At 38.3% G+C, this 25,647-nt stretch overlaps 1 protein-coding gene across 1 annotated transcript in view; it reads left to right on the forward strand.

Annotated features, from left to right (window-relative positions):
• Nucleotides 1-25,647, forward strand: part of LOC150101467 (serine/threonine-protein kinase Genghis Khan-like) — an 896,778-nt gene that overhangs the window by 611,667 nt on the left and 259,464 nt on the right. Inside the window, 1 exon segment of the mRNA XM_090400803.1 lies at nt 18,913-18,994. Within this exon segment, the coding sequence (XP_090256929.1) occupies nt 18,913-18,994 (82 nt within the window).

Consider the following 25,647-nt stretch of genomic DNA (forward strand, 5'->3'; position numbering starts at 1 on the left):
GAGCACTTTATCAGCATATATCATACTGGTATAAATGATGCCATGTAATATATAGAAGAGAGGCAAGTATTAGGAGAATTGAAAGTGAAATAATCAAAGGTGTATCACATGTTGGTTCGGTTAGATGTTAATAAGGCTTTGGAAATGATTGACACATCACCATGTATTCTTAAGAAATGTGCACCACAGTTTGCTATGCTCTTGACCTAGTATTTTGTGAAGGTCTTGCAGTTGGTAGGGTACTAAGGAGTGGAAAGAAGGCAAAATAGTGCCACTCAACAAGCATCGTTCTAGGACAGAAGTTTCCAATTATAGACGAGTTTGTAACAATAACTGCAGTTGTAGTCAAGGGTTTGAAGAGAATGATTAGGAATAGAACACAATATTAAGCCGTTAATGTGCATAGTATTCTTTATGATGGTCAGCATGGATTTGTGAGGGGTAAGTCTTGTTTTATCAATTTATGTGCATTTTATGAGAAAGTGACAGGTGTGTTGGATAAGGGAGTGTCATAGACAGTGACATTCTTGGAGTTTAAAAGGTGTTTGATAGACTGCCACATGATAGGTTGGTGTGCAAGCTGCAGACAATGGCAATAGATGATAGAAAGAATATTTGTTAGCAGCAATGGTAAATTGTATACCATGAGTGAAGAAGGGGACACAATTTGGAGCAAAGTGGATGAAAAACAATATTAAACAGGAATTGCATGCGAAAAAGAGGCTATGGAAGAGATATAAGGAGACAGGTGAAGAGAAGATGCATGAAGAATATAGAACACAGGCCAGAAGAGTGACTAGTGTGGTAAGGAAAGCAAAACTGGAATATGAGAGGAGATTGGCCCTAAGATCCAAAGAAAATTCTAGGGAATTTTTTAGCTATGTGGCCAGTAAGAGAAGAAATGACTGTGGAAGAATGACATCGTGGGATAAAAATGGGAATAGAGTGACTGATGCAGAGGACAGTGGAATTGTTCAATGAACACTTTATTGGAGTATTTCATCCTAGAGGATTCAGTTTTAATGCTAGAGGGATACGGCAGGTTCGAGGTTTAGAGGTACAGGAGGAGAGTGTGTTTCATATACTGAGTACTCTGGATGTCAGTAAAGGTTTGGGATTGGATAGTATTTCACCACGAGTTTTGAGAGAATGTGCTAGGAAACTGACAGTGCTTTTAACCTGGCTTTTCAATGAAAGTCTGGCTGCGGAAAAGGTGCCCAGGGAATGGAAGGAAGGTAAGATAGTGCCATTGCATAAGGGTGGTAACAGACTGCAAGTGTCTAATTATAGGCCAGTTTGTGTGTCATCAGTAGTTAGTAAGATCTTGGAGAAAGTAGTGAGGGACCGTATACAACATTGGGCAGATGAGGGTAATGTTATCTGTGAGAGTCAACATGGATTTGTGAAAGGGCGCTCTCATTTTAGCAATATGCTAGCCTTTTATAATAAAATTACAAGAAAATTAGATGAGGGAAAGGCATATACTGCAATTTTCTCAGACTTAGCGAAGGCATTTGACAGGGTGCCACATGATAAGCTGATATTTAAGTTGCAGCACATAGGTCTGGATGTCAGATTGGTCAACTGGATTGAGGATTGGCTGTCTGATAGGTATCAGAGAGTTGTATATGGTGGAGCAATATCAAAGAGGCAGAAGGTTACAAGTGGGGTTACACAGGGCTCAGTACTGGGACCTATATTGTTTAACCTTTATATCAATGATGTTGTCCATAGATTGCAAGGGGATATTTGGTTGTTTGCGAATGATGCGAAGCTAGGGATGGTTATTAGTAATAGTGAAGATGTGGTAGCCCTGCGGATTTGAATAAGCTAGATAGATGGACAAATGAATAGGTGGTGTCGATTTAATGCAGCGAAATGTGAGGTCTTGAGGTTTGGAACACATTGATGAGACGCTGCATACTCTATGGGAGGAGTTAAACTGGAGGAAGTAAGAGAGACAAGAGATCTGTGTTTGATGATTGATAGAAACCTGAAATTTAGGGGACATATTGCAAAGGTAGTGAAGGTAACGCAGAGGATTGCTGCAATAATGAGAAGGATGCTGACCTGCAGAGATAAAATGGTTATCATTCCATTGTATAAGACGCTGATCAGACCACACTTAGACTATTGTTCTCAGATATGGTCCCTAGGATTTGAAGGGGATAAATTAACTGTGGAAAGGGTACAAAGGCAGATAATAAAGATGGTGTCGGGACTGTACAATGTTAGTTATGAGGATCAGCTGAGGGAGTGCGGACTGCAGAGTTTGATGGATAGAAGAAGGTGGGGTGATATGATTGAGACTTTTAAACTGTTGAGAGGTGGTTACAAAGTTGACACTGGGGAGTTCTTTCGGTTTGTTGAACAGCGGGAAGGAGTCATGACAAGGGGGCCATCCCTGGAAAGTACAAAAGGAAACTGTGAGCAAGAGGGTGAGGAGCGGTTTCTTTGCATGGAGGGTGGTTGAACCGTGGAATGCATTGCCTGATGGAGTGGTGAGAGCGAGAACGGTCAATGAGTTTAAGGAGTGGTATGATAGACTTTGTGTTTCTTAGGGGGGGGGACCTCCCCTCGATGAGTCTTGACAGACTTTATGTTCTTAGGAAGGACCTCCCACAATGAGTCTTTTGACTCCATGGAGGCCTGAATAATAATAATAATAATAATATATTTTAGATGGACTGGAGATTGGTTCTCCAAATGATACCAGCAAGTTGTGTATGATGGAGCAGTGTCTCAAAAAAGTAGAGTAACCAGTGGTGTGCCCCAGGGTTCTGTTCTTGGCACCTGCTGTTTAACTTGTTTGTAAATGATATATCATAATGATTCACTGGGGATCTTCAGTTATTTGCTGATGATGAATAACTGAAGTTGGGTAGTATTATAAGTAGCACTGCCGATGATAATTCCCTTCAGGAAGGTTTGAATAGACTTTTGATTTGGACGAAGGAGTGGGGTTGTATTTTTAATATTAATAAGTGTAAGGTGTTGCATTTTGGAATGCAGAAATATAAGGCTGTGTACTATATTGATGGTGCTGTACTGCAGGAAATGAATGAGGTTCATGATTTGGGAGTGATGGTTACAGCAGATTGAAGTTTAGAGGACATATTGCAAGTGTTGTGAAGATTGTACATCATAGTGCCACTATTATAAGAAGTACTCTAGCATGTAGGGGTACGTAGGTGGTGCAAAACTTCCATTAAACAACCAAGTCATTGGCACAGTTGGTTTCCCAGCACATTTCCTTAAAATGAGCAAAATTCCATCTATTTTCTCTGCCTTACTGACATTTTGTATACTCAGTATTTGGAGTACCTTCGCTTCATTCACTTCTAACACTTCACCTCTCCTTATCACTCTAGGAATGAAGCCCGTTGTACCAGGATGAAACACTCTAAGGAAATGATTATTAAACAGCTCAACTATGTCATCTACCTTGGTGACCTGAGTCCTATCTCTATCCAGCAAGGTAATCCATTCACAACATAATCAAAAACTCCTTGTACTACAGTGCTAGTCTCCTCTCACATTCTAAATTTTCTCTCTTTACAGTACTAGTAACCTTCCTAACCTGAGCTTTATATTCCTCATGCAAATCACTTATGATATTTCTCACTTAAAATTAATGCTTTAGATAAAATGCTAGACATGATTCACAATCTACATTTTGATGCCAACCTGCTTACTGCTGAAAATGCCATCAAGTTTCATAACCTTATTGCCATGGCAATCGAACACACTATGGAGGGAGAATAAAAAAATATGCCATTTTGCTGAACTTTCATTCAAAACAAACACAACTAAACAATGACATCTGCAAGTTTGCCAAATAATGCAAATTTGAACCCAGGAAAATTGCCAAGTGTCTCTGCTTTAAGTTGACAAACACACAAAGTGATGCAATTAATCTTCCATCCCTAGTCATTGTGACATGCAATACACCAATAAGCAGATTGGCATTCATAACTGCCATGAATAGAATGTCAGAAGGTATCACTACCAGCATGTCACGTGTATAAGACTGGCCAGATCTCCCTTATGTGCAGTAAGAACAAGGTAAAAATTATGGCAACAACCAGAAGGAAAAAAACGACAAAGCTGAAATGAGGCACAGACAATCAGGTATAAAAAAATGCAAAAATTCAGCTCTACCAACAGCCATTGCAGAAACGTGAACTCTGTTATAGCATACAGAATGTGCATGACTGATGTAGTCAATACATCAATAAAGGTGAAATGAATTCAATATTCATTTCACCTTTACTAGTTACACATTCTTTGATTCCTTTCATCCCAAAGATGGAGTTTGGGTTTATGTTTTGCTGTGACATACCACATCAAAGAGTGCCCAACCTGGAATCTCCTGATTTGATGTTCTTTGACCTGAAAATCTCCATACCCCATTCTATCAAATTCATTTGCTGTTTCTGTTGCTCTCCTAATGCCACCAATCATTTTCAACTTTTTTATTTCCTTTCCTTAAAAGTTTATATTCTTTAGTCCATTGCTGAAAATGACTCCTAAAAGTGAAGTCATTTTCCTTAGAAACGTCAATGTTCACAACACCAGCTGACTCCTACTCTGATTGTACAGATCAAGCACCTAGAGAGGCTGTCATTTACCATCACTAATGACCTTTTACAAATAGCACACATGCCTACCAGAATACCAGACAACTCCAAACACTCTCCAAATACCTTGGACTTCATCCTCACTAGCGACCCATCTAAGTACACACTGAATGTACTCTATCCTTCAGGTATGAATGAATTTTCATTTGATTCTAAATTACAACAAAGATGCCAAGAAACTATATTCTTGATTTATTCTTTATCCAAGTGTAAGCAAACAAAGTTTGCTCATGAAGCATCTTCACGACTAAGCTACTTGTATATAGAGGCTAATGTCTTCACATTAATTGCCTTAGTATCCCATAATGCAAAGCACACATTCTTTTAGGTGTGTTCTTCCTTGGTTCTTCCTTGGTTCTCCCATCGGTGTGCTAAAGCTGTGCAAGAAGATCAAGCATACCATAACTGGTTTGCATCCAAAACTCCATTCACCTATTCTACTTATACCAACCCAGGAATAGTTGCAAGAAAACTATCAACACATCAGAAATTGACTTTCAGAGAGGTAAAAGCAGGAAATTTGCATCCTGTACAAATGGCAGCCATACATTCTTATCTCTAGCCAAAACTATTGGTTGTAATTTCTGGCCAATACTGTTCCCACCACTGTTGCATCATCATCATCATCATCCACAGAAAAAGCCACTCTCCTGGCTTCCTACTTCCCCTCCAATTCTTGTGCTACTGATTTTGGTAAATCTCCCCAACCCATCCCACACTCTACTCTCAATGCCCAGTGTGTCCTTTTGCCAATAAAGTGATTAGGAGAATTTTGCACAAATTAGATACAAAAAAGACTCCTGTCCTTAATGACATTCCTTCGATTGTCCTAAAGGTCTGCTCCTGAGTTGACTCCCATTCTGTGTCATCTCTTTTACACTTTCTTATTCCACTGGTATCTACTCTGCAGTCTAGAAATTAGCCCATATTCAGTCTATCCCTAAAAAGGGCAACAAATCTATTCCATCAATTTTCCATCCAGTTCATCTTACTCCATTTCAAAGTAATAGAAAAAGTTGCTATGCTGTCTTGAAGACTCAGGATTTGGATATTGGGTTAGTGGATTTGATTAATAACTGGCTTTCTGATAGATATCAGAGTATATGGGGGAACAATATCAGGGAGTGGTGAAGGTTACAAGTGGTGGACTCCACTTGTAACCTTCCTACTCAAGTTTACAAGTGGAGTTCCACAGAGTTCAGTACTGGGACAATTACTGTTCATTCTTTATGTCAATGATATTATGATGATGTGAAGCTTGGGAAGGCTATTATTTATATTGCTGATATTTTGGCTCTTCAAGAGGATTTGAATAAACTAGAAAGGTGGCAAATGATATGTCAGTTTAATGCAACTAAATGTGAGATTTTGAAATTTGGGATCGACAGATGGGATGCTTCATGCTCACTTGGTGGAGTTATAGTGGAACCATTAATAGTTTCAATGTAACTTCCAGAGGAAGTTTCAATGTAACTTCCAGAGGAAGCAAGGACTCTTGGGGTGATTGTAGAAAAAAATTTGAAGTTCAGAGGACATAGTAAAGGTCGTTGATGAAACTCGGAGGAGTGCTGCAGTATTCGTGGTGAAGATTGCAAGAGATAAAAAGGTGGTGCTCCCATTGTATAAAACTTTGATCAGACAACATCTTGATTTCTATGCTAAAATCTGGTCACCAGAATTTGAATGGGATGAGGTAACCTTGGAGAGAGTGCAGAGACAGATAGCAAAAATGATATCAGGAGTGCACAGTCTTGATTATGAGGATAGACTAAGGGAATGCATACTGCAGAGTTTGATGGATAGAAGGAAGACAAATGGGGCTGGGGAAATGGAAATATGATTGAGACATTTAAGCTGTTAAGGGGGTTGTTATTATTGGAACACCGAAGAGATTTTTCTTATGGTGCAATGAGGGGGTGAGAACAAGGGTCATCTCTGGAAGTTCAAAAGGAAGTACTGAGGTAATGGGTAAGAATTATGTTTTTTGCATGGAGATGGATAAGTTTAAGAAGCAGTATGATAGACTTTCTATTGACTAGTGTTGCCCTCCCATGATGAGTCTTTTGACTCTATAGGGGTTAAGAAAATAATAATTTATGCTTGTGTGTCATCCAAAATTTAAATGTTAATTCTTGATTTTCATTTTTATAATTTCATATGATTTTAATACTTTCCTATGTCTTTCAATATTGTTTGTATTTCTACTTTTTTATGTTGTCATTTTGTGTACTTTATGTATGGTTCCTTTGTGTTCCATTGTCATTGTAATCAGACTATTTTCTTTGGTCTGTTTTGCACAATTTCTTTTATTTCCTACAATTTTCTGTTCTTTTATTGCCTGCATTTCTGTTTGTTTCATTTCCCACGATTTCCTTTGTAGCATGATGCATAATTTTCTCCTGTTCTTCTCCATGATTTAATTCCTTTTTTCCTGTGATATTATTGTTAATGTACGATTTACATCATTTAATGTTAATATTAATATTAATGTGTCTGGAAAGATGGTAATAACTGTATTAAAATGGATGAGATTGAATAAGAGACTAGTGAACTGGATAGGTGATTGACTGTTAGATATCAAGTGGGATATGGAGGGGGGGGGGATGCAGTACTTCAAAAGAGGAAAGCCACTGCTGCAGGGGGGGGGGTCTTCATGTGGAGCCATGATTATTCAACTCATATATTAATGATATTAGAATGGATTTAACTGGAGATAGATGATGCATAATTGGGGAAAACAAGAACAACAAGGAGTAAAGCAGATGGATGCTGTGAGCTTACAGTAGGACTTGGATAGATTATATGAGTGGGCAAGTGAGTTTAATTTTCAGTTCAGTGTTGCAAAGTATAAGGTTCTGAAATTTAGTAATTAACAATGGAGTTCAAAGTATACATTTAGAAATTTTAAAGAAGGTAACAGAGATGAGAGATCTATGAGTGGTAATTGACAAGGACCAGAAGATCAGGGTTCACATTGCACAAATAATCACATCGGATTATAGCAATGATGTGGAGAACCTTGACATGCAAAAATGAGGAGGATATGGTTCCCTTGTATAAGGCCTTGATCAGGACTCATATGGATTATTATGTACTGATATGGTCACTTTTTTTTTTTTTGATGTGGATATATTAGAAAGGGTCCAGATAAGATTCACTGAAGTATTATTATTATTATTATTTTTAACTAAGTAATTTAAGGAAATTACAATGTCACTAGGATATACATTAAAATAAATTTTAATAATATACTTCAATATTTCAGCAATGTCACGTTGCCATTTTCAAGAAACTTGAGAACAAGACAGGTGGACGCAGGCACAACAAACAGTAAATGAGGAAGAAGCAGGAAGCTATTATTTCTCCTAAAGTTCTGATGGTGTCCCCTAGCGGGCAATGTTGGTATTCTTGGGCGATTGGGCTGAAGGTCTTCTGATGTAGGTTTCCCAAATTTGAGGCAGTCTCGTGCAGCCAAATTTGTTGAGGTTCAGATTGTTTCTTAGTGCTGAAGCTGATTCCATGAAAAGCCTTTCATACTTGTATTTACTACGATGTACTATCGTGACTTTCTTCCACCGTATTCTATGGCAGGTATCCAACGCATGGTCAGCAAGACCAGAGTGGCTGTACTGATGAAACCGGATGTAGTCCTTGTATTCTGAAATTCTGATATTGGCTGTCCTGCTGTTTGGCCAAAGTAGGACAGCTTACAGCTGCAAGGGACTTGGTATACACCAGGTAGGTCTAGCGAGGGTGGGGGGGTCTTTAGTAGAGCGGATAAGGGATGCCAATTTTTTATATGGTCTGTAACAAGAAGTTAAGTCATGTTTTTTTAGAATTTTTGCAATTTTTTCCGAGGTGCCTCGGATATAGGGTATGGTGATGGATTTAAAGTAATCCTTGTTGTGAGGGGGAAGGGGGTTGTGGTTTACTGGTTTCAATATTTTTTGGATTTTTTTTGGGGGGGAGGGTAGCCAATGGCTGAGAAAGTGTTGAGAATGTGGTTTAGTTCTGTGGTTAGGGCATTGTCATTTGAACAGATAAGTTTAGCCCTGTTCTGTAGTGTCTTAATGACTCCATATTGTTGCGAGGAGGGGTGGTGGGATTGTTGGTGAATATATCTGCCTATATGTGTGGATTTTCTATAGACTGAGAAAACCAAGGTTCCATCAGGCTGGCTGGTGACTAGTGTGTCTAAGAAAGGAAGGCAGTTGTCTTTTTCTTCTTCCAGGGTGAATTTGATTTTGAGGTGTTGGTTGTTTATATGTGTTAGAAAGGAGAGGAGTGCATCGGAGCCATGTGGCCAAATAGCAAACATATCATCAATATAGCAAAGCCAAATGGTTGGTTTTTGTGGGGCAGAGTTTAAGGCTTTCTCTTCAAAAGTCTCCATAAAAAAGAGAGCTTTGGTCAACTTCTTTATGGAGACTTTTGTAAAATTTTCCTTGCCAAACAAAATAGCCTGAGTTCATTGTGAACTGAAATAGGGCTGTGATATCGGGAGGAAATTTAGCTTGGATTAGCTCTGAGGATTCTTTGAGTGGGACATTTGTGAATAAGGAGGAGATATCAAAACTGGCCATTAAGTCAATGTGTTTGAGTGTAAGGTTTTCTATGCTGGCTTTTTAAGTGGGCTGAATTTTTTATGTGTGAAGGTGTGTTGCCAGTATAGTGTGAGAGAGCTTTGGCCACATGTTTAGCTAATTTGTATGTGGGGGAATCAATGCCATCCACTATGGGACGTAATGGCACATTTTCCTTATGTATTTTTGGGAGTCTATAAATACGGTGGGGGGGGGGGGAGTTAAATGGTTTTAATTTGTTAGTGATTTCCACAGGCCAGGAAGTGACCTTCTTAAGGACCCTGTGGAGTTTTCTAATTTGTGAGTTGGTGGGATTGTACTTGATAGGGAGGTAAGTAGCCGATCTAACAATAGAGCTTTTAGCTTACGTGTGTAATCCTTTTGGTTAAGCAATACTGTACATTCCCTTTATCAGCTTTGGTGATTATTATTTTCTTCTTTTTCTCTATTTCCAGTAGAGATTTAGTTTCCTTACTGGGCATATTGGCTTTTGGTGGTTTAGCTTTGGTCAGAACACAAGCTACATCCAGTCTAATATCATTGGCGACATTGTTTGGAAGGTGTCATATCCCGCATTCAATTCTAATCATAATATCTTACGCAGGTATTCTTCTGGGCGCAATGGCGAAGTTGTGGACACGTGTGAGGGTGTCGAGTGCTTCAGGTTTTACATTAATTGACAAAAGGTTGGCTACCGTTTCGGTAGGAAGTTGTAGTTTCGAGATCAAGTTGTTTTTTAAATTTTCAAATTTTTTGATGTGTCGATCTCGTACTTTTTTAAATTCTTTCTCCGTTGCAGTGCACGAGATGTCATATAAAATGGACCAAATTTCGTGGCTTAAGGTGCTTGAAAGGTCATCTTCGAGTGCCTGTATAGCTGAGTTAGCTTCACTCAGGAAATGGCAAGTCGCAGCAATTTGTTCTCTGAGTAAGGCTTGGCTGGCACGGTTATAAATACGAAGTGCCTTTTGCGGAGAGAAACGGTGCTTGAATTTCATACAGTTAAGAATTACCTAGTTATCCCAGCAGCGTTTTAGAAGGGCAAGATGATTCAGTTGTCTTGATAGCTTTAACTTCATTTTACCATAGTGGTGTGTTTTACGTGCGATATCATCTCTGTGGATTATCGTAATTCTCGTGGAAAGGCTTAGATGTTGGTTATGCATTTTTAACTAAGTAATTTAAAGAAATTACAACGTCATTAGGATATACATTAAAATAACTTTTTATAATATATTTCAATATTTTGGCAAAGTCATGTTGCCATTTTCAAGATACTTAAGAACAAGAAATGTGCACGCAGGTGCAAAAAACAGTAAATGAGGAAGAAGCATGAAGCTATTATTTCTCCGAAAGTCCTGGTGGTGCCCCCTAGCGGGCAATGTTGGTATTCTTGGGCGATTGGACTGAAGGTCTTCTGATGTAGGTTCCCAAATTTGAGGCAGTCTCGTGCAGCCAAATTTGTTGAGGTTCAGATTGTTTCTTAGTGCTGAAGCTGATTCCATGAAAACCCTTTCATAGTTGTATTTACTACAGTTAATTTCATGGTTTTCTTCCACCGTATTCTATGGCAGGTATCCAGCACATGATCAGCAAGACCAGAGTGGCTGTACCGATAAAACCGGATGTAGTCCTTGTATTCTGATATTGGCTGTCCTGCCTGTTTGGCCAAAGTAGGACAGCTTACAGCTGCAAGGGACCTGGTATACACCAGGTAGGTCTAGGGGGGGGGGGGTCTTTAGTAGACCGGATAAGGGATGCCAATTTTTTATATGGTCTGTAACAAGAAGTTAAGTCATGTTTTTTTAGGATTTTTGCAATTTTTTCCAAGTTGCCTCAGATATAGGGTATGGTGATGGATTCAGAGTAATCCTTGTTGTGAGAGGGGGGGGGGGGGGTTGTGGTTTACTGGTTTCAATATTTTCTAGATTTTTGGGGGGGAAGCCATTGGATGAGAAAGTGTTGAGAATGTGGTTTAGTTCTGTGGTTAGGGCTTTGTCATTTGAACAGATAAGTTTAGCCCTGTTCTCTAGTGTCTTAATGACTCCATATTGTTGTGAGGAGGCAGGACAGCCAATATCAGAATTTCAGAACACAAGGACTACATCTGGTTTCATCAGTACAGCCACTCTGGTCTTGCTGACCATGTGCTGGATACCTGCCATAGAATACAGTGGAAGAAAGCCACGATAGTACACCGTAGTAAATACAAGTATGAAATACTTTTCATGGAATCAGCTTGAGCCCTAAGAAACAATCCAAACCTCAACAAATTTGGCTGCATGAGACTGCCTCAAATTTGGGAAACCTACATCAGAAGACCTTCAGCCCAATCACCCAAGAATAAGAATACCAACATTGCCCGCTAGGGAACACCATCAGAACTTTAGGAGAAATAATAGCTTCCTGCTTCTTCCTCATTTACTGTTTGTTGTGCCTGCACGCACGTGTGTTGTTCTTAAATTTCTTGAAAATGGCAACGTGACGTTGTTGAAATATTGAAGTATATTATTAAAATTTATTTTAATGTATATCCTAGTGACGTTGTAATTTCCTTAAATTACTTAGTTAAAAATGCATAACCAACATCTAAGCCTTTCCACTAGAATTATTATTATTATAATTCAGGCCTCCATAGAGTCAAAAGACTCATCGTGGGAGGTCCTTCCTAAGAAACACAAGTCTATCAAGACTCATCGAGGGAGGTCCCTCCTAGGAAACACAGAATCTATCATACCACTCCTTAAATGCATTGACCGTTCTCACTCTCACCACTCCATCAGGCAATGCCCATGGTTCAACCACCCTCCATGCAAAGAAACCACTCCTCACCCTCATGCTCACAATTTCCTTTTGTACTTTCCAGGGATGCCCCCCCCCCTTGTCATGACTCCTTCCTGCTGTTCAACCAAGCGAAAGAACTCCCCAGTGTCAACCTTGTAACCACCTCTCAACAGTTTAAAAGTCTCAATCATATCACCCCACCTTCTGCTATCTACTAAACTCTGCAGTCCGCACACCCTCAGCTGATCCTCATAACTAACATTGTACAGTCCCGACACCATCTTTATTATCCGCCTTTGTACCCTTTCCACAGTTAATTTATCCCCGTCAAATCCTGGAGACCATATCTGAGAACAGTAGTCTAAGTGTGGTCTGACCAGAGTCTTATACAACGGAATGATAACCATTTTATCTCTGCAGGTCAGTGTCGTTCTCATTATTGAAGCAATCCTCTGCGTTACCTACGCTACCTTTGCAATATGTCCCCTAAATTTCAGGTTTCTATCAATCATCAAACACAGAACTCTTGTTTCTCTTACTTCCTCCAGTTTAACTCCTCCCATAGAGTATGCAGCGTCCCATTGATGTGTTCCAAATCTCAAGACCTCACATTTTGCTGCATTAAACTGACACCCCCTATTCATTTGTCCATCTATCTAGCTTATTCAAATCCTCTTGCAGGGCTACCACATCTTCACTATTACTAATAACCCTTCCCAGCTTCGCATCATCTGCAAACAACCGAATATCCCCTTGCAATCCACGGACAACGTCATTGATATAAAGGTTAAACAATGTAGGTCCCAGTACTCATCCCTGTGTAACCCCGCTTGTAACCTTATGCCTCTTTGATATTGCTCCACCATACACAACTCTCTGATACCTATCGGACAGCCAATCCTGAGTCCAGTTGACCACCCTGACATCCAGACCCGTGTGCTGCAACTTGAATATCAGCTTATCATGTGGCACCCTATCAAATGCCTTTGCTAAGTCTAGGAAAATGGCAGTATATGCCTTTCCCTCATCTAACGTTCTTGTAACTTTATCATAAAAGGCTAGCATATTGCTAAAACAAGAGTGTCCTTTTACAAATCCATGTTGAGTCTCAATGATAACATTACCCTCATTTACCCAATGCTGTATATGGTCCCTCACTACTTTCTCCAAGATCTTACTAACTAATGATGACACACACAAACTGGCATATAATTAGACACTTCCAGTCTGCTATCGCCCTTATGCAATGACACTATCTTACCTTCCTTCCATTCCATAGGCACCTTTCCCGCAGCCAGACTTTCATTAAAAAGCCAGGTCAAGGGCACTGTCAGTTCCATAGCACATTCTCTCAAAACTCATGGTGAAATACCATCCAGTCCCAGAGCTTTACTAACATTCAGAGTACTCAGTATGTGGAACACTCTCCTCCTGCACCTCGAACCTGTTCTATCCCTCTAGTATTCAGATTGACTCCTCCAGGATGAAATACTCCAATAAAGTGTTCATTGAACAATTCCACTGTCCTCTGCATCAGTCACTCTATTCCTATTTTTATCCCATGATGTCATTCTAACACAGTCATTTCTCCTCCTACTGGCCACATAGCTAAAAAATTCCCTAGGATTTTTCTTGTATCTAAGGGCCAATCTTTTCTCATATTCCAGTTTTGCCTTCCTTACCATACTAGTCACCCTTCTGGCCTGTGTCTTATATTCTTCATGCATCTTCTCTTCACCTGTCTCCTCATATATCTTTCGTAGCCTCTCTTTCATATGCAATTCCTGTTTAATATTGTTCGTCATCCACTTTACTCCAAATTGTGTCCTCTTCTTCACTTGTAGAATACAGCTTACCATTGCTGCTTCACAATTTCCCAAGCACTAATGATATCCCGGCCTTCCAATTCCTCCCTCCATGAAACTTCCCCAAGTTGACGTCTAAGAGTATTATAATCACCTGCTTTATAATTCCACATACGTTCCAATCTCTTTGATACTCCTGGTCATTATATGGTCACTCTCTTTCTCTCTCCAACTGGTGGGAGAGATATCATCTCAGTTATCATCAGCTCTTCTGATGCAATAACCAAATCCAAAACTCTTGAACCTCTTGTTCCCTCAGTTACATGTTGCCTGAGACATTTGTCCCTCAAGAATTCTAGAAATTCTATTCCCTTATTGCTACATATTTCTTCCTTTCCCCAATCTATATTGCTGTAGTTAAAATCTCCCATAACAATCGTTCTTCTTGCACTTGCCACGCTCAAACTGTCTCAACATCTCCTCGTCCCCCACCCTCTCTGTGCTCCTTGGTCTGTAGCAACACCCCACTAAATATCCTGTCTTTCCCACCTCCACCTCACACCATATGCTTTCAAAATCATTAGTGTCACAGCCTTCCAAAGCCTTCACTCTTAGAGGACATAGGTCGTCACTTATCATAAGCATTACTCCACCACCATGCTTTCCCTTCCTATCCTGCCGAAAAATGCTGTACCCAGCAACTTCTATTCCTGTTATTATATCCTCATCTGTCAACCAGGTCTCTGTGATCCCAATAATCTATTGCCAGGCTGATGCTATCAGTGCCACCAATTCCTCTCCCTTATTCCGAATACTCCTGGCATTGGTATAAAGCATAAAAATGCCATTGTTTCTATACCAGGCATTTTCCCCTCTAGACTCCACTGGGCTCAGTGTTACCTGATGTCGTCTCCCAAGTACCTATTCCCACAAGAGGCCACCACTGCTACCATCCACACTGGGACACACTGACTCATTCAGAACAGCAATCTCTCCAGATGCTTACATCCTTCCTCATTCAAATGCAGGCGGTCTCTCACATTCAATTCCTCTCTGCTCTCAACCGCTCCAAGCATCCACATATTCAGATCTTCTCTTCTGACACATTTTCGCTATTATGCCATTCAATATCACCGCTCTTCTGCTCAGCTCGACATTATCATATGAGATATGAGATTCTTGCTTGAGGCTGTATGAAAGCCTCGAGCAAGAATCTTATATCTCTCGCTGCCCTATTTACACCACCACTCAAGTCATTTGTTCCCACCATTACAATCATCTCATCTATCCTTTCACCTCTCTTAATTGCCATAGCCACGCTTTCTATCGTTCCTCCTGGCAAACACTCCTAACGCATCCTATCTTAAACCCCACGGATCATTGAGTCCCCATACATTACACCTCTTACCACCATATTCCTCGATTGCTCACATGCATCCCTCACTCTCTCTCTCTCTCTCTCTTGTAGCAGTTTCTCTCTGTGCTCCCCCTACTTACTTGCCTTCCTGATATCATTCTATCTCTAGTCCCTGTGCTCCCTTGCATTCCTTCTCTCCTGCTGTTTCCATTTTTTCCTCTTCTGTCATTCCTATATCTGACACGCATTCCCTCTCTTCCATTTATCCTATTCTCACCTCTTCTATCATTCATACAACTCTCTCATTCCCTCTCTTATACTGTTCCTATTCTCTCTTCTTCTGCCATTCCCATAACTCCCTCTCAATTCCTCTCCTCTACTATTGTTCCTATTCTCTCCTCTTCTCTCATTCCCATAACTCTCTCCCCCTCCTCCTCTGATTCATGTTGCATTCTTCTCTTCCATTCGCTTAATTTCATCTTTCACACTTCTCAACTCATTCCCCAGACATTCCACCTACTCTTTCAGCTCATCTATCTTTCTCTGTAAGTCAGCCATTCTTGCGTGCCATTCATCCTCCCAATTGAAACTATCTCCTAAAACTTCAGTATCATTCAACCTTTCCATACTCCCCACTCTTATTATTTTATTCATACTTCTCTCGCCCGCTATCATACCCGTCATCTCTCTACATGGAGAATCTCCCGTCTCTGACTCAACGAGGTCAGTTATGGTCATTTCTAAATCACCAAGTTCCTCTCATCGCCTGCATTTTGTGCATATACATTTTCTACCTTCTTTCTCTTGCCACATATACAATCGCTGGGATGCATACATTCTGCAAGTTCTGCATGCTACAAAATCCTGTATGATATTGTGCAAAATGGAATCCTTAAATGGGGGAGACTTGGCAATCGCCATTTGTAATTTTAGCTGCCACTGCCACCAATATTTAAAATAGTGTCGCTAATTAGTGTCAAAAAATAAACGCTAAATAAGTATCAGAGAGTATAACTCTAAGAAAAAGTACAAGCAATTTCAAACAGAACATTTAAGTACACTAGATATAAATAAAAAAATAAAATGAAATAACTAAATAATGAAAACTTATCCTTTGTCTTGTCTTCCACTGTTATGCATTCGATTCCGACCCTGTCTTCTCGGTAACCAAAATACACAAAATCGCGACAACTAACTTCAAAACACAACCACTGATGGACACTCGTATTCCAGAAAAAAATTAGCTCTACAAAAACGTCAGTCTATTGACGTCAAAAATGTCAATAACTTAAATACTCCTCTTAAGTAGTAATTGTTTTTTTGAATGTAGGATACAGAGTCTACTGAATACGTGGAGGAGAGGGGATATAATTGAAACATAGAAGTTATCAGATTAAGGTGGAACAAAGTTCTCTTAAATTGGAAGGGAAGGAAGGTAGAACAAGAGGCCATCCTCAGAAACTGTGTAAGGAGGATGTGAGCAAAGGAGTGAGGAGAAAGGCTTTTTGCATTGAGGATGGTTAGTGAGTTGAATGCATTTCCTGATAGTGTAGTGAATGCAGACATGTTGAATGAATTTAAAATGCAGTTTGATGAGCTTTTTATGCAATGTCAACCCATTCAATAAGTCTTTTGACTCCATAGAGGTCTGGCATTAACAACAACAGTAAATTCCTACCATTTCCATTGTTCTACTGATTGTGGAATAATTAGTTAGAAAATTCATTTCAATACCGAAGGTTTGAATTGTATCTATTTGTAATAGTGCGTCCATTCCTGCACTATAAAGAACTCCACCGTTCTTTATAGTGCATCATTTTATTATTATTATTGCTCAGGATCCCATAGAGTCACAAGACTCATTTTGAGAAGTTCAATATCAGGCATCACAAAGTCTATCATACTACTCTTTAAATTTATTCATCATTCCTGCTTTCATAACACTATCAGGCAATCTCATCCACAATGCAACCACTCTGTATGCAGAAAATTCTCAGTCTCCTCCTCATCACATCCGATCACAACTTCTAGGAATGACCCTTGTCATTCCTCCTTCCCCATATTCTACCATGTGAAAGATCTCCTATGTCAATCCTATAACTACTTCTCAACAGTGTAAATGTCTCAACCATATCATCTCTTTATGTTTGTGTTCTTTTCATCAAGGTAACAGAAGTAACAAACTTTGAAGTGCACATGTCCTCAGTCTCTCCTCATAACTAATATTGTACAGTCCTGATTTATCCTTTCAAATAGAAGTGACTAGATCTGTAAACAGTAATCCAGATGCATAATCAGGGCTTTATTGCAGCAATCTACCTTCCAGGTAAGTTCCCTAAATTTCAAATTTCCATCAGTGTAAGGAGGGTAGAGTGCGAGCAATAGAGTATGCAGCCTCCCATCGATGAATCCCAAATTCCACGAACTTATTTAGTTGCATTAAATTAACATCCACATCAGCACTATTACTAATAACCTTTCCCGGCTTTCCTCTGCAATCCACTGAAAATATCATTGACATAAAGTTTAACAGTAGAGGTTTCACTGCTGATCTGTGTGGTATCTCACTTGTGACCTGCTTCCTTGACACCCCCCCCCCCTTTGTTTACAACTCTCTGGTGTCTGTTAGACAACCAGTCTCCCATCCACTTCATTAACCCAATATATAAACATATATGTTTTAACTTAAATATCAACTTCTCATGAGCACCTTGTCAAATGCCTTTGTAAAATCCAGAAAACTGTCTAAACATTTCTTTCATCAATAGCTCTAGTTATTTTATTACAAACAGCAAGTATGTTACTGAAACAAACTTAATAAATCCATGCTGACTCTCACAGAGTGGTGTTTGCTATAGTGCACATCCGTAAAAAAATCCCTATAAATCCAGAAAATATTTCAAGCCACTTCAGACTTCCAGTAAGTTAGGTGGTGGTGATATTACATTATGTGATGAAATTCATCTACCCAAAAGACATTCACAAACATCATTGCATACACAGTTTCATTGGAAGCTATAGCCTGTTTGGTTGAAAAACATGCTATTAAACAGACCAGCTTATGAATGAAATATCGGAGGACATTTGTAATTAAGCTTGTGATATGCACAAATATTTAATTATATGCTGGGAATCTTATTTATACAATATAAAACTAGGAAACAGTGATGTTACTGCATTGTTTCACCCTCACCCAGAGATACGCCCAACAACTTTCATATTATCTTCTGGGCCTTTGCTGCTGCAACTAAGTCCTTTTTTGGGTCTCCCTTCATTATGGGTGTCACAACATAATAATACGCTCCCGAAGGGGGAAAATAAATATAAATTTTCTTAGGTTAGATGAAACAATTGTTGAATGTGGAGATATTTAGTCATTATTTATATTTAGTCATTATTCAAAATTTATACAGTCTTTGTCAGTCACTAGAGAGAGACGGAGAGAAGAAGAAGAATTGGAAAATAAGAGGAAAATTAATGTAATTTTTCTTCTAATCTATGATAGTAGTTAAGAGATTAATGCCAAAGAGTATACAAAAGCTTTTCTTGATATCTAAGATGAACATCAAGAATGTGTAAATTTCTAGAATAAATCCTCTTAAAAATGTTAATATTTATAGTGATCTTAATCTTTCTGTAGTATAACTTCAAATAATAATTTGAAGTTAGATATCATTAGCAGTAAGCCTAAGCTTGAAATTGAGTCATTAATAGCCATTTAAAGCTTTTACTTTTGGTTTCAGAGATGAAGATTTTTCAGTCAATTCGGTGCTAGAATCTGATGTTATTCATGCCAATAAAAAAGATATCCCTTGTATATTCAGGGTAAGTATATTTCTTAAATTCATTAGTATTTATTTTTTTATTTAAGAATATAAAGGTTCTCTTTTTGTTAAGTTCCATTTGCTGTTTTCTATGTCAAAAAATCTTCTTCTTCACATACTTTTTAACTCAGGAAAAGCATGTTAAAAAAAAACAAGCAGAAAAATTTATATCTAGTTACACTCAACTGAAATTCTTTGGATGCAGAATTACAAAAAAATTTGATAGGCAACATTTGGGTAGCCCATTATTCAAGGTTTCAAGAATTTATATGGAATATGTCTGAATGCTATCATAGAAGTCTGAAAAATTTGTAAACATTTATTCTAACTCACTGTTTGTAAAAAAAAAAGAAATGAAGTTGGATGCTGGACCAAGTAGACAAGTGTACCAGAACAGCGAATAGCTTCATGCTTAGCCATGCAGTAGTCATTCAGCATAGCATTAACATTAAGAATCTGCAGTGCGCAGATGAAATCATGATCAGTGTCAAAGTTAGAGGTCATGCTGAATTAGTTTAGAAGCAGTAATAATGCAATAATTAAGCTGCTTAGTGCCATGCATGAATATATGTGGGTTTGGGAATGAGTAATAGACTGTTATCACATTCTTGAGTTTTGGAGAAGTGCTTCGCTTACTACTCATAAAAATATCCTGAAAAGGTTCAACTTGGCAGTTAATCTTATTAAAACGGAGGAAAATATTTCAATATAGAGAAAGAAAAATATAAAATACACATGAACAGAGTGGAAAGATATTTAATTAACTGTAATTAATTATACAAATATTTCAGTTTAAGTTTCTTAAACATCATCAGTGTAACAAAACTGAATTGGAAAATTCAAACAATGACAATGTAGGCATGTGCAGAATGGTATTTTATTTCATGTGCAATGATGAGAGACTAGGTAAATATAATACTATAAGGCAGTGGCGCACTCAGGATTTGATATCTTGGAGGGGGCCAAGCACTCAAGATTTAATCGGGGGGGGAATCGAGTTGAGTATACGATTTGAGAATACATACTACGCATTGTATATGAGCTATGACTGAGCATCTACAGTGATCGCCAATACATGATACCCGTGATCTCCTGTGGCCCGACTCGGGCAAACAAAGTAGCTCCCGAGCACTACTTCGTTCGCCTTGCGTTCACAGCGCCCAGGATTCTTGAGCGCTATAGGTAGTCCCACCTTATGTGACCGCTAATTCATAAGGAGCATATAACGAACGTAAATAGAAGACACGACCCAACATAAATTTAAAAAAAAAAAAAAAAGAATTTTAATTAGGAAAAGATTTTTGGAAATTTTTCTGGTGTTTTTTTTCCCTTTTTCTTTTGGGGGCTGCCAAGGCCCCTTGGCCCCCTCCCTGGGTGCCCCAATGCTATAAGGATCTGAAAGAGATGTGTGAATGAGTGTGTAACTATATAAAAAAAAGATAATAAATAAATAAAAACCCAAAGAAATAGTTACTGATGAGATTTTCCCAAATTTTGGACATTGATAATCCATCACTGAGGTTGAGATTTGAGCAGTGTGGAAGGACCTTGGCACTTTCTTTGAAAATACGTTAAAATCTGTGGGAGCAACTGTGCAATAATTTAGCATTATTCCAGAGACTCTTGTGGCTAGTATATTAGTAATTACATGTTCAGAAATGCCAGATTTATGATGTCTTTTGGATTCAATATAGGATTGGTATTCAGAAATATGTTTAGTGACAGATCAATCTGTTTGACTAAAGTAAATTAACTTATTATTATATGGAATAGAATAGATTCCAGGTAGCTGCAAAGATTATTCCATCCTTAGTAGATAGTAACAAAAAGCTGATTTGATTAATAGGTTTAAATGTGGTTGAAAGGTGAAATGTTCTAAGAATACAAGAATCACTGATATAAGGGATGGAGATTCTATGATAGTCATCTCTTCTTGTGGAACTAGGAGAAAAATTGCTGATGATTTTCTAAATAATATTCTTATAGCCATTGAGAGAGAATTTATTTGATGCATTTTTGGAAATTATGGAGACAACTACCGTGTTTGAATAAAAACTTTAGTTTACTATTTACTAAAATTTTACAATTCTGCAATACTAAAAAAAAATTTTAGTAATAGTAAACTAAAGTTTTTATTCAAACACGGTAGTTGTCTCCATAATTTCCAAAAATGCATTCGGATCACCGTGCAAGCCTAAAAGAAAAGAATTTATTTGATGGTTGAAATTTCTTTCCGAAGTGATTTGGATGAAGAACAAGTAACATTGACTCTAGATAATACATATTTAATATTGTCCCAGCATTTGGTGATCATATTCATTAGAGGAGAACTGTTTCTGGTAGACCAAAGTAGACAAAATAAAATAAATATCCCTTATTATTTTATATCAGTTGACAAAATATGAAATAAACACAAAGAAGAGAAGTTGTATTTCTAATACAACTTTTTTTGTGTATTAAAGTAGGGAACAGTATTTTTAGGAAGGATAAAGAGGATAAGAGAGGAGGAGTATTGCTAATGAAATCAGATGACTGCAATACTAATAACAGTTTTTCATGTGGCAGTGACTTTGAAGCCATCTGATGTGAGGTAGAGTCTATCAAAATTAAATACATAGTGGGGTGTAGTTACAGACCTGGTGGATTGGTTGCTGGTGAGGAAGAAATGCATCACCAAATAAATATGATGGGTGTGAAAAGAGTAATCATCATAGACACTTTAATTATCCTAGCATTGATTGGGTAGCTGTGAAATTGCATGAGAAGAATGAAACTGAATTTATTGAGCTGTTGCAAGACAGCTTCCTCGAGCAGCATGTGACAAAAGGAAGAACTCATGATCAAAGAGTGTTAGATCTGATTATAGTGTCAGACAAGGGTTCAGTTAAAGATGTAACTATTCTGCCTCCAATTGGTGACAATGATCATGTGGTACTTGGGAAGTGACTGCCAAACTACAAAGCAGGAAATTATTACCAACTGAGGAGTGTGTGGGTTCTGTGCTATGGAATCAGTTATTGGATGAGAAGGATATCGATAGTGTGTGGGAAGTGTTTCAAAAATACTTAAAATGTTGCAATTAAGTGATGTGATATCAGATGTTCCCTAGAGTTCAAAGTAACAGTGAAATGGATGTTTAATCTAATTAAGCAATAGATTCATAAAAAATAAGATGACTTGGAAGGAATATTGCATGAATAAGGATGATGTCAGTTATGATAATTATAAGTAGTAGGCCAGAAGAGTCACAACTGTTGTACGGAAAGCTAAGTCTGAGTATGAAAAGAAACCGGCTCTGCAAGTTAAAGACAACCCAAAAGAATTCTATTTATACTGCAAGTAAAAGAAAGAATTGAAATTGAAAGAATAACTCTACTGAATGCAGATGGTGTGAGGGTGACAGATGCAGAATCGGTTGTTCAGCTAATGAGTGCCCATTTTATTAAAAGCTATCAACCTGGTGTATGCAAAATTGAGCTCACTGCTACCCCTTCAATATATGAGGAAACTCATGTGGATGAGGAGGAAGTACTAGAGAGCTCTTGCACAAACTGAATAAGAATTTTGTAGTAGGAACTGATCAGATATCAGCATGGATGCCAAAAGAGTGTTCAGCTGAGCTGGCTATTCACCCTTCACCAGGCTATATAATTTGAGTCTCAGAACAGAGAAGATTCCACAGGAGTGGAAAGAATGTATGGTAATCCCATTGCACAAGGGTGGTGCAAGGACCGATTTATCCAACTATTGACCAATCAATATCTCAGGAGTGGTGGTGAAGATTTTGGAAAAGTCCGCTAGGGCTTGCATTCAGAAATGGGTTGAGAGTGTGAATCTCTACTTTGCAATGAACAGCATGGGTTTACTAAGGGAAGGTCATGCTATAGCAGCTTGTGTACACTCTATAATAATGTTACCATTGAACTACTGTTCAATGGTAACATTATTATAGATAGAGTGTACACAAAATAAAGAAGATTCTGTGGTCCATGTTGACTGCTCCTGAGCTAGATTAGCATGTGGGATTTCTTGTAGAAATCCCACATGAGGAATGTGGGATTTCTACATGGTGTGGCCATTCCACAATAAGAATGGCTGCTGATATGCAGTACTTGCAGAATGATTTGAAGAGACTGGAATTGTGGGAATGTGAAAATGGCTGTAATTTCAGTGTTTATAAATGTAAGGTCATGCAGTTTGGCGTGATTAGAAATCCACTGTTGTATTATATTAGTGGGATTATGCTAGAAGGAACTGGTCAGGCTAGGGATCTTGGAGTGTTATTAGACAGGAAGTTGAAGGTCAAGGGTCATATAGCAAAAATTGTAAATACAACTCAGAGAATAATGGCAATGCTGTAAAGATAAGGAAGTGATTTTGCTCTCTTTACAAGGCCTTGATAAGACCTCATTTGTACTATTGCATGCATATCTGGTCTGGTTTCTTTGGAGATTCTGATAGTGGAGATAGTGCAAAGGAGATTGTCAAAAATGATGCCAGGATTGTGGAATACTGATTATGAAAACAGATTGAGAATTTCTAGGCTGCAGACACTAGCAAGCAGGAGAAAGAGGGGTGATATGATTGAGACTTATAAACTTCTAAAAGGGTTATACAGAATTTCAGTAGATGGAATTTTTCATTTTATGGAGGGTGGGGAAAGAATGCGAAGACATCCATGGAAGTTGAAAATGAATGCTGTCAAGAAGGGAGTTAGGACTAGCTTTTTCTCTCATAGAGTGGTGCCTGAATGGAATTCAGGCACCACTATTTGCACACACAACATCTGTTGGATGTTGTGTGTGTGCAAGTTGCATGAATGAATTCAAGAATAGCTATGACAGCAGGTGCAAATAATATGGCCTCCCTCGATGAGTTCCTGCCACCCTCAAGGTCTCGCTTAATAATAATAATAATAATAATACATATTAAACAAATATTTTGATCTCAAGCTTACAGATCATCTAAAGTGTGACAGTTCAAACAGACGATGGTGAATTTTGCAAGTCAGATACAAACCATCTGATTTGTGAAATCCACACACACAAGCAAAAAAAAAAAAAAAAAAAAAAAAAAATATAACATATTCCCAAATTTTTATTAATTAGACACTCTCATTCTGATTCATGGTTGGGCAATGTAATAGGACTTCACCATAATCTTTGAATAAGCTTTCAGATTTAAAATGACATCTCTGTAAAAGACAGAAGTTGGACTAGAAGATTTTGTGGTCCATGTTGACTGTCTCCTGAGCTAGATTAGCATGTGGGATTTCTTGTAGAGTGTGTATGATTGCCTGAATTCTTTTCTCAGTTAAACATTCTGTTTACAAGGAGCCTAAGAGGGAAAGTGGAGACTGTTTATCCTTGATGGAAAGAATCGTGCAGGATAGTTTATTAAGATAGGGTTTTTTTACTAGTGTCAGGCATCTGTGGTTCGTATGAGTTGGTCATGCCTTAGTAATTTACAAATTTTTTGTAATAGAGTGAAAATTGAGTTGGATAAAGGGAATGGCTACACGATGATTCTGTGGGATTTTGCAAAGGCATCTGACTGAATACCACATGAAAGTATGTATGCATATTAGAACAAATGGGAGTGGATATGACACTGGTTATGTGGATAAGAGGGTGGCTAATAGACATATAACAAAAAAGTGGTATATGGAGTTGCAGAATCCAGGCAAAAGTGGTTGACTAGGTGCCACAAGTTCTGTGCTAGGACCTCTACTGTTAAATTTGTACTTAAATAGTATAGGAAATAATCTGAAGGGAAATTTTAAATTGTTTGCTGATGATGCAGAATTGCGTACAGTAATAGTTAATCTAATGTGGAGAGCTAATGATTTAAATAGGCTGTCAGTATGGGCAAAAAATAAGGGTGTCAGTTTAATGTCGAGAAATGTAAAGTTATGCATTTAGGGACTAAGGTAGCACATAAGATTACTTGGCTATTGAAGAACACATTAACATGTAGATATAAGGAAGTTGTTATTCTTCTTTATAAAGCCTTAATATGTCCACATTTAGATTACTGGGTGTTCAAGTCTGGTCTCCTGGTTTCTTGGGAATGAGGAAGTGGTGGAGAAGATTCAGATGAAAGTGATCAAGATGGTGGATGAGTGGTCTGTGGAATGTTCCCTATGAAGATAGATTGAGGGTGGGTGTGTGCAGATTGTAGAAGTTGGCTGATAGGAAAAAAAGAGGGGATATGATAGAAACAATTAAGTTGCTTAAAGGGTTTTATAGGATTGATGCAGGGGAAATGTTTCAGCATTTGGCTGGAGGGACCAGAACAAGGGGTCATCCCTAGAAGTTGAATAAAGGTGTGGTTAGTAGAGGGTGTGAGGACTAGATTTTTTGCTTGGAGAGTTGTGAATAAGTGGAATGGGTTGCCAGAGTCAGTAGTGAGTGCTTTATCTGTTAATGGGGTTCAAAGAGAGATATGATAGATTGTGTGGATAGCTTGGGTCTCCCACAGTGAGTTTTCAGACTCCATGGAGGTGCCCATACAATAATAGTAATAATCTAATTAATCTAGTTAATTAAGGCAATGTGAAGAGTTTGCAGGATGATTTAAATAGGCTGTAAGTATGGGCAAAAGATAATAAATGTCAATTTAATGTGGGAAAAGTGTTTAAGTTATGCATTTTGG

The sequence above is a fragment of the Typopeltis vanoorti genome, chromosome 11, assembly GCF_054136105.1.
Source record: "Typopeltis vanoorti isolate ZY-2024b chromosome 11, IOZ_Tvanoo_1.0, whole genome shotgun sequence".
NCBI lineage: Eukaryota > Metazoa > Arthropoda > Arachnida > Uropygi > Thelyphonidae > Typopeltis > Typopeltis vanoorti.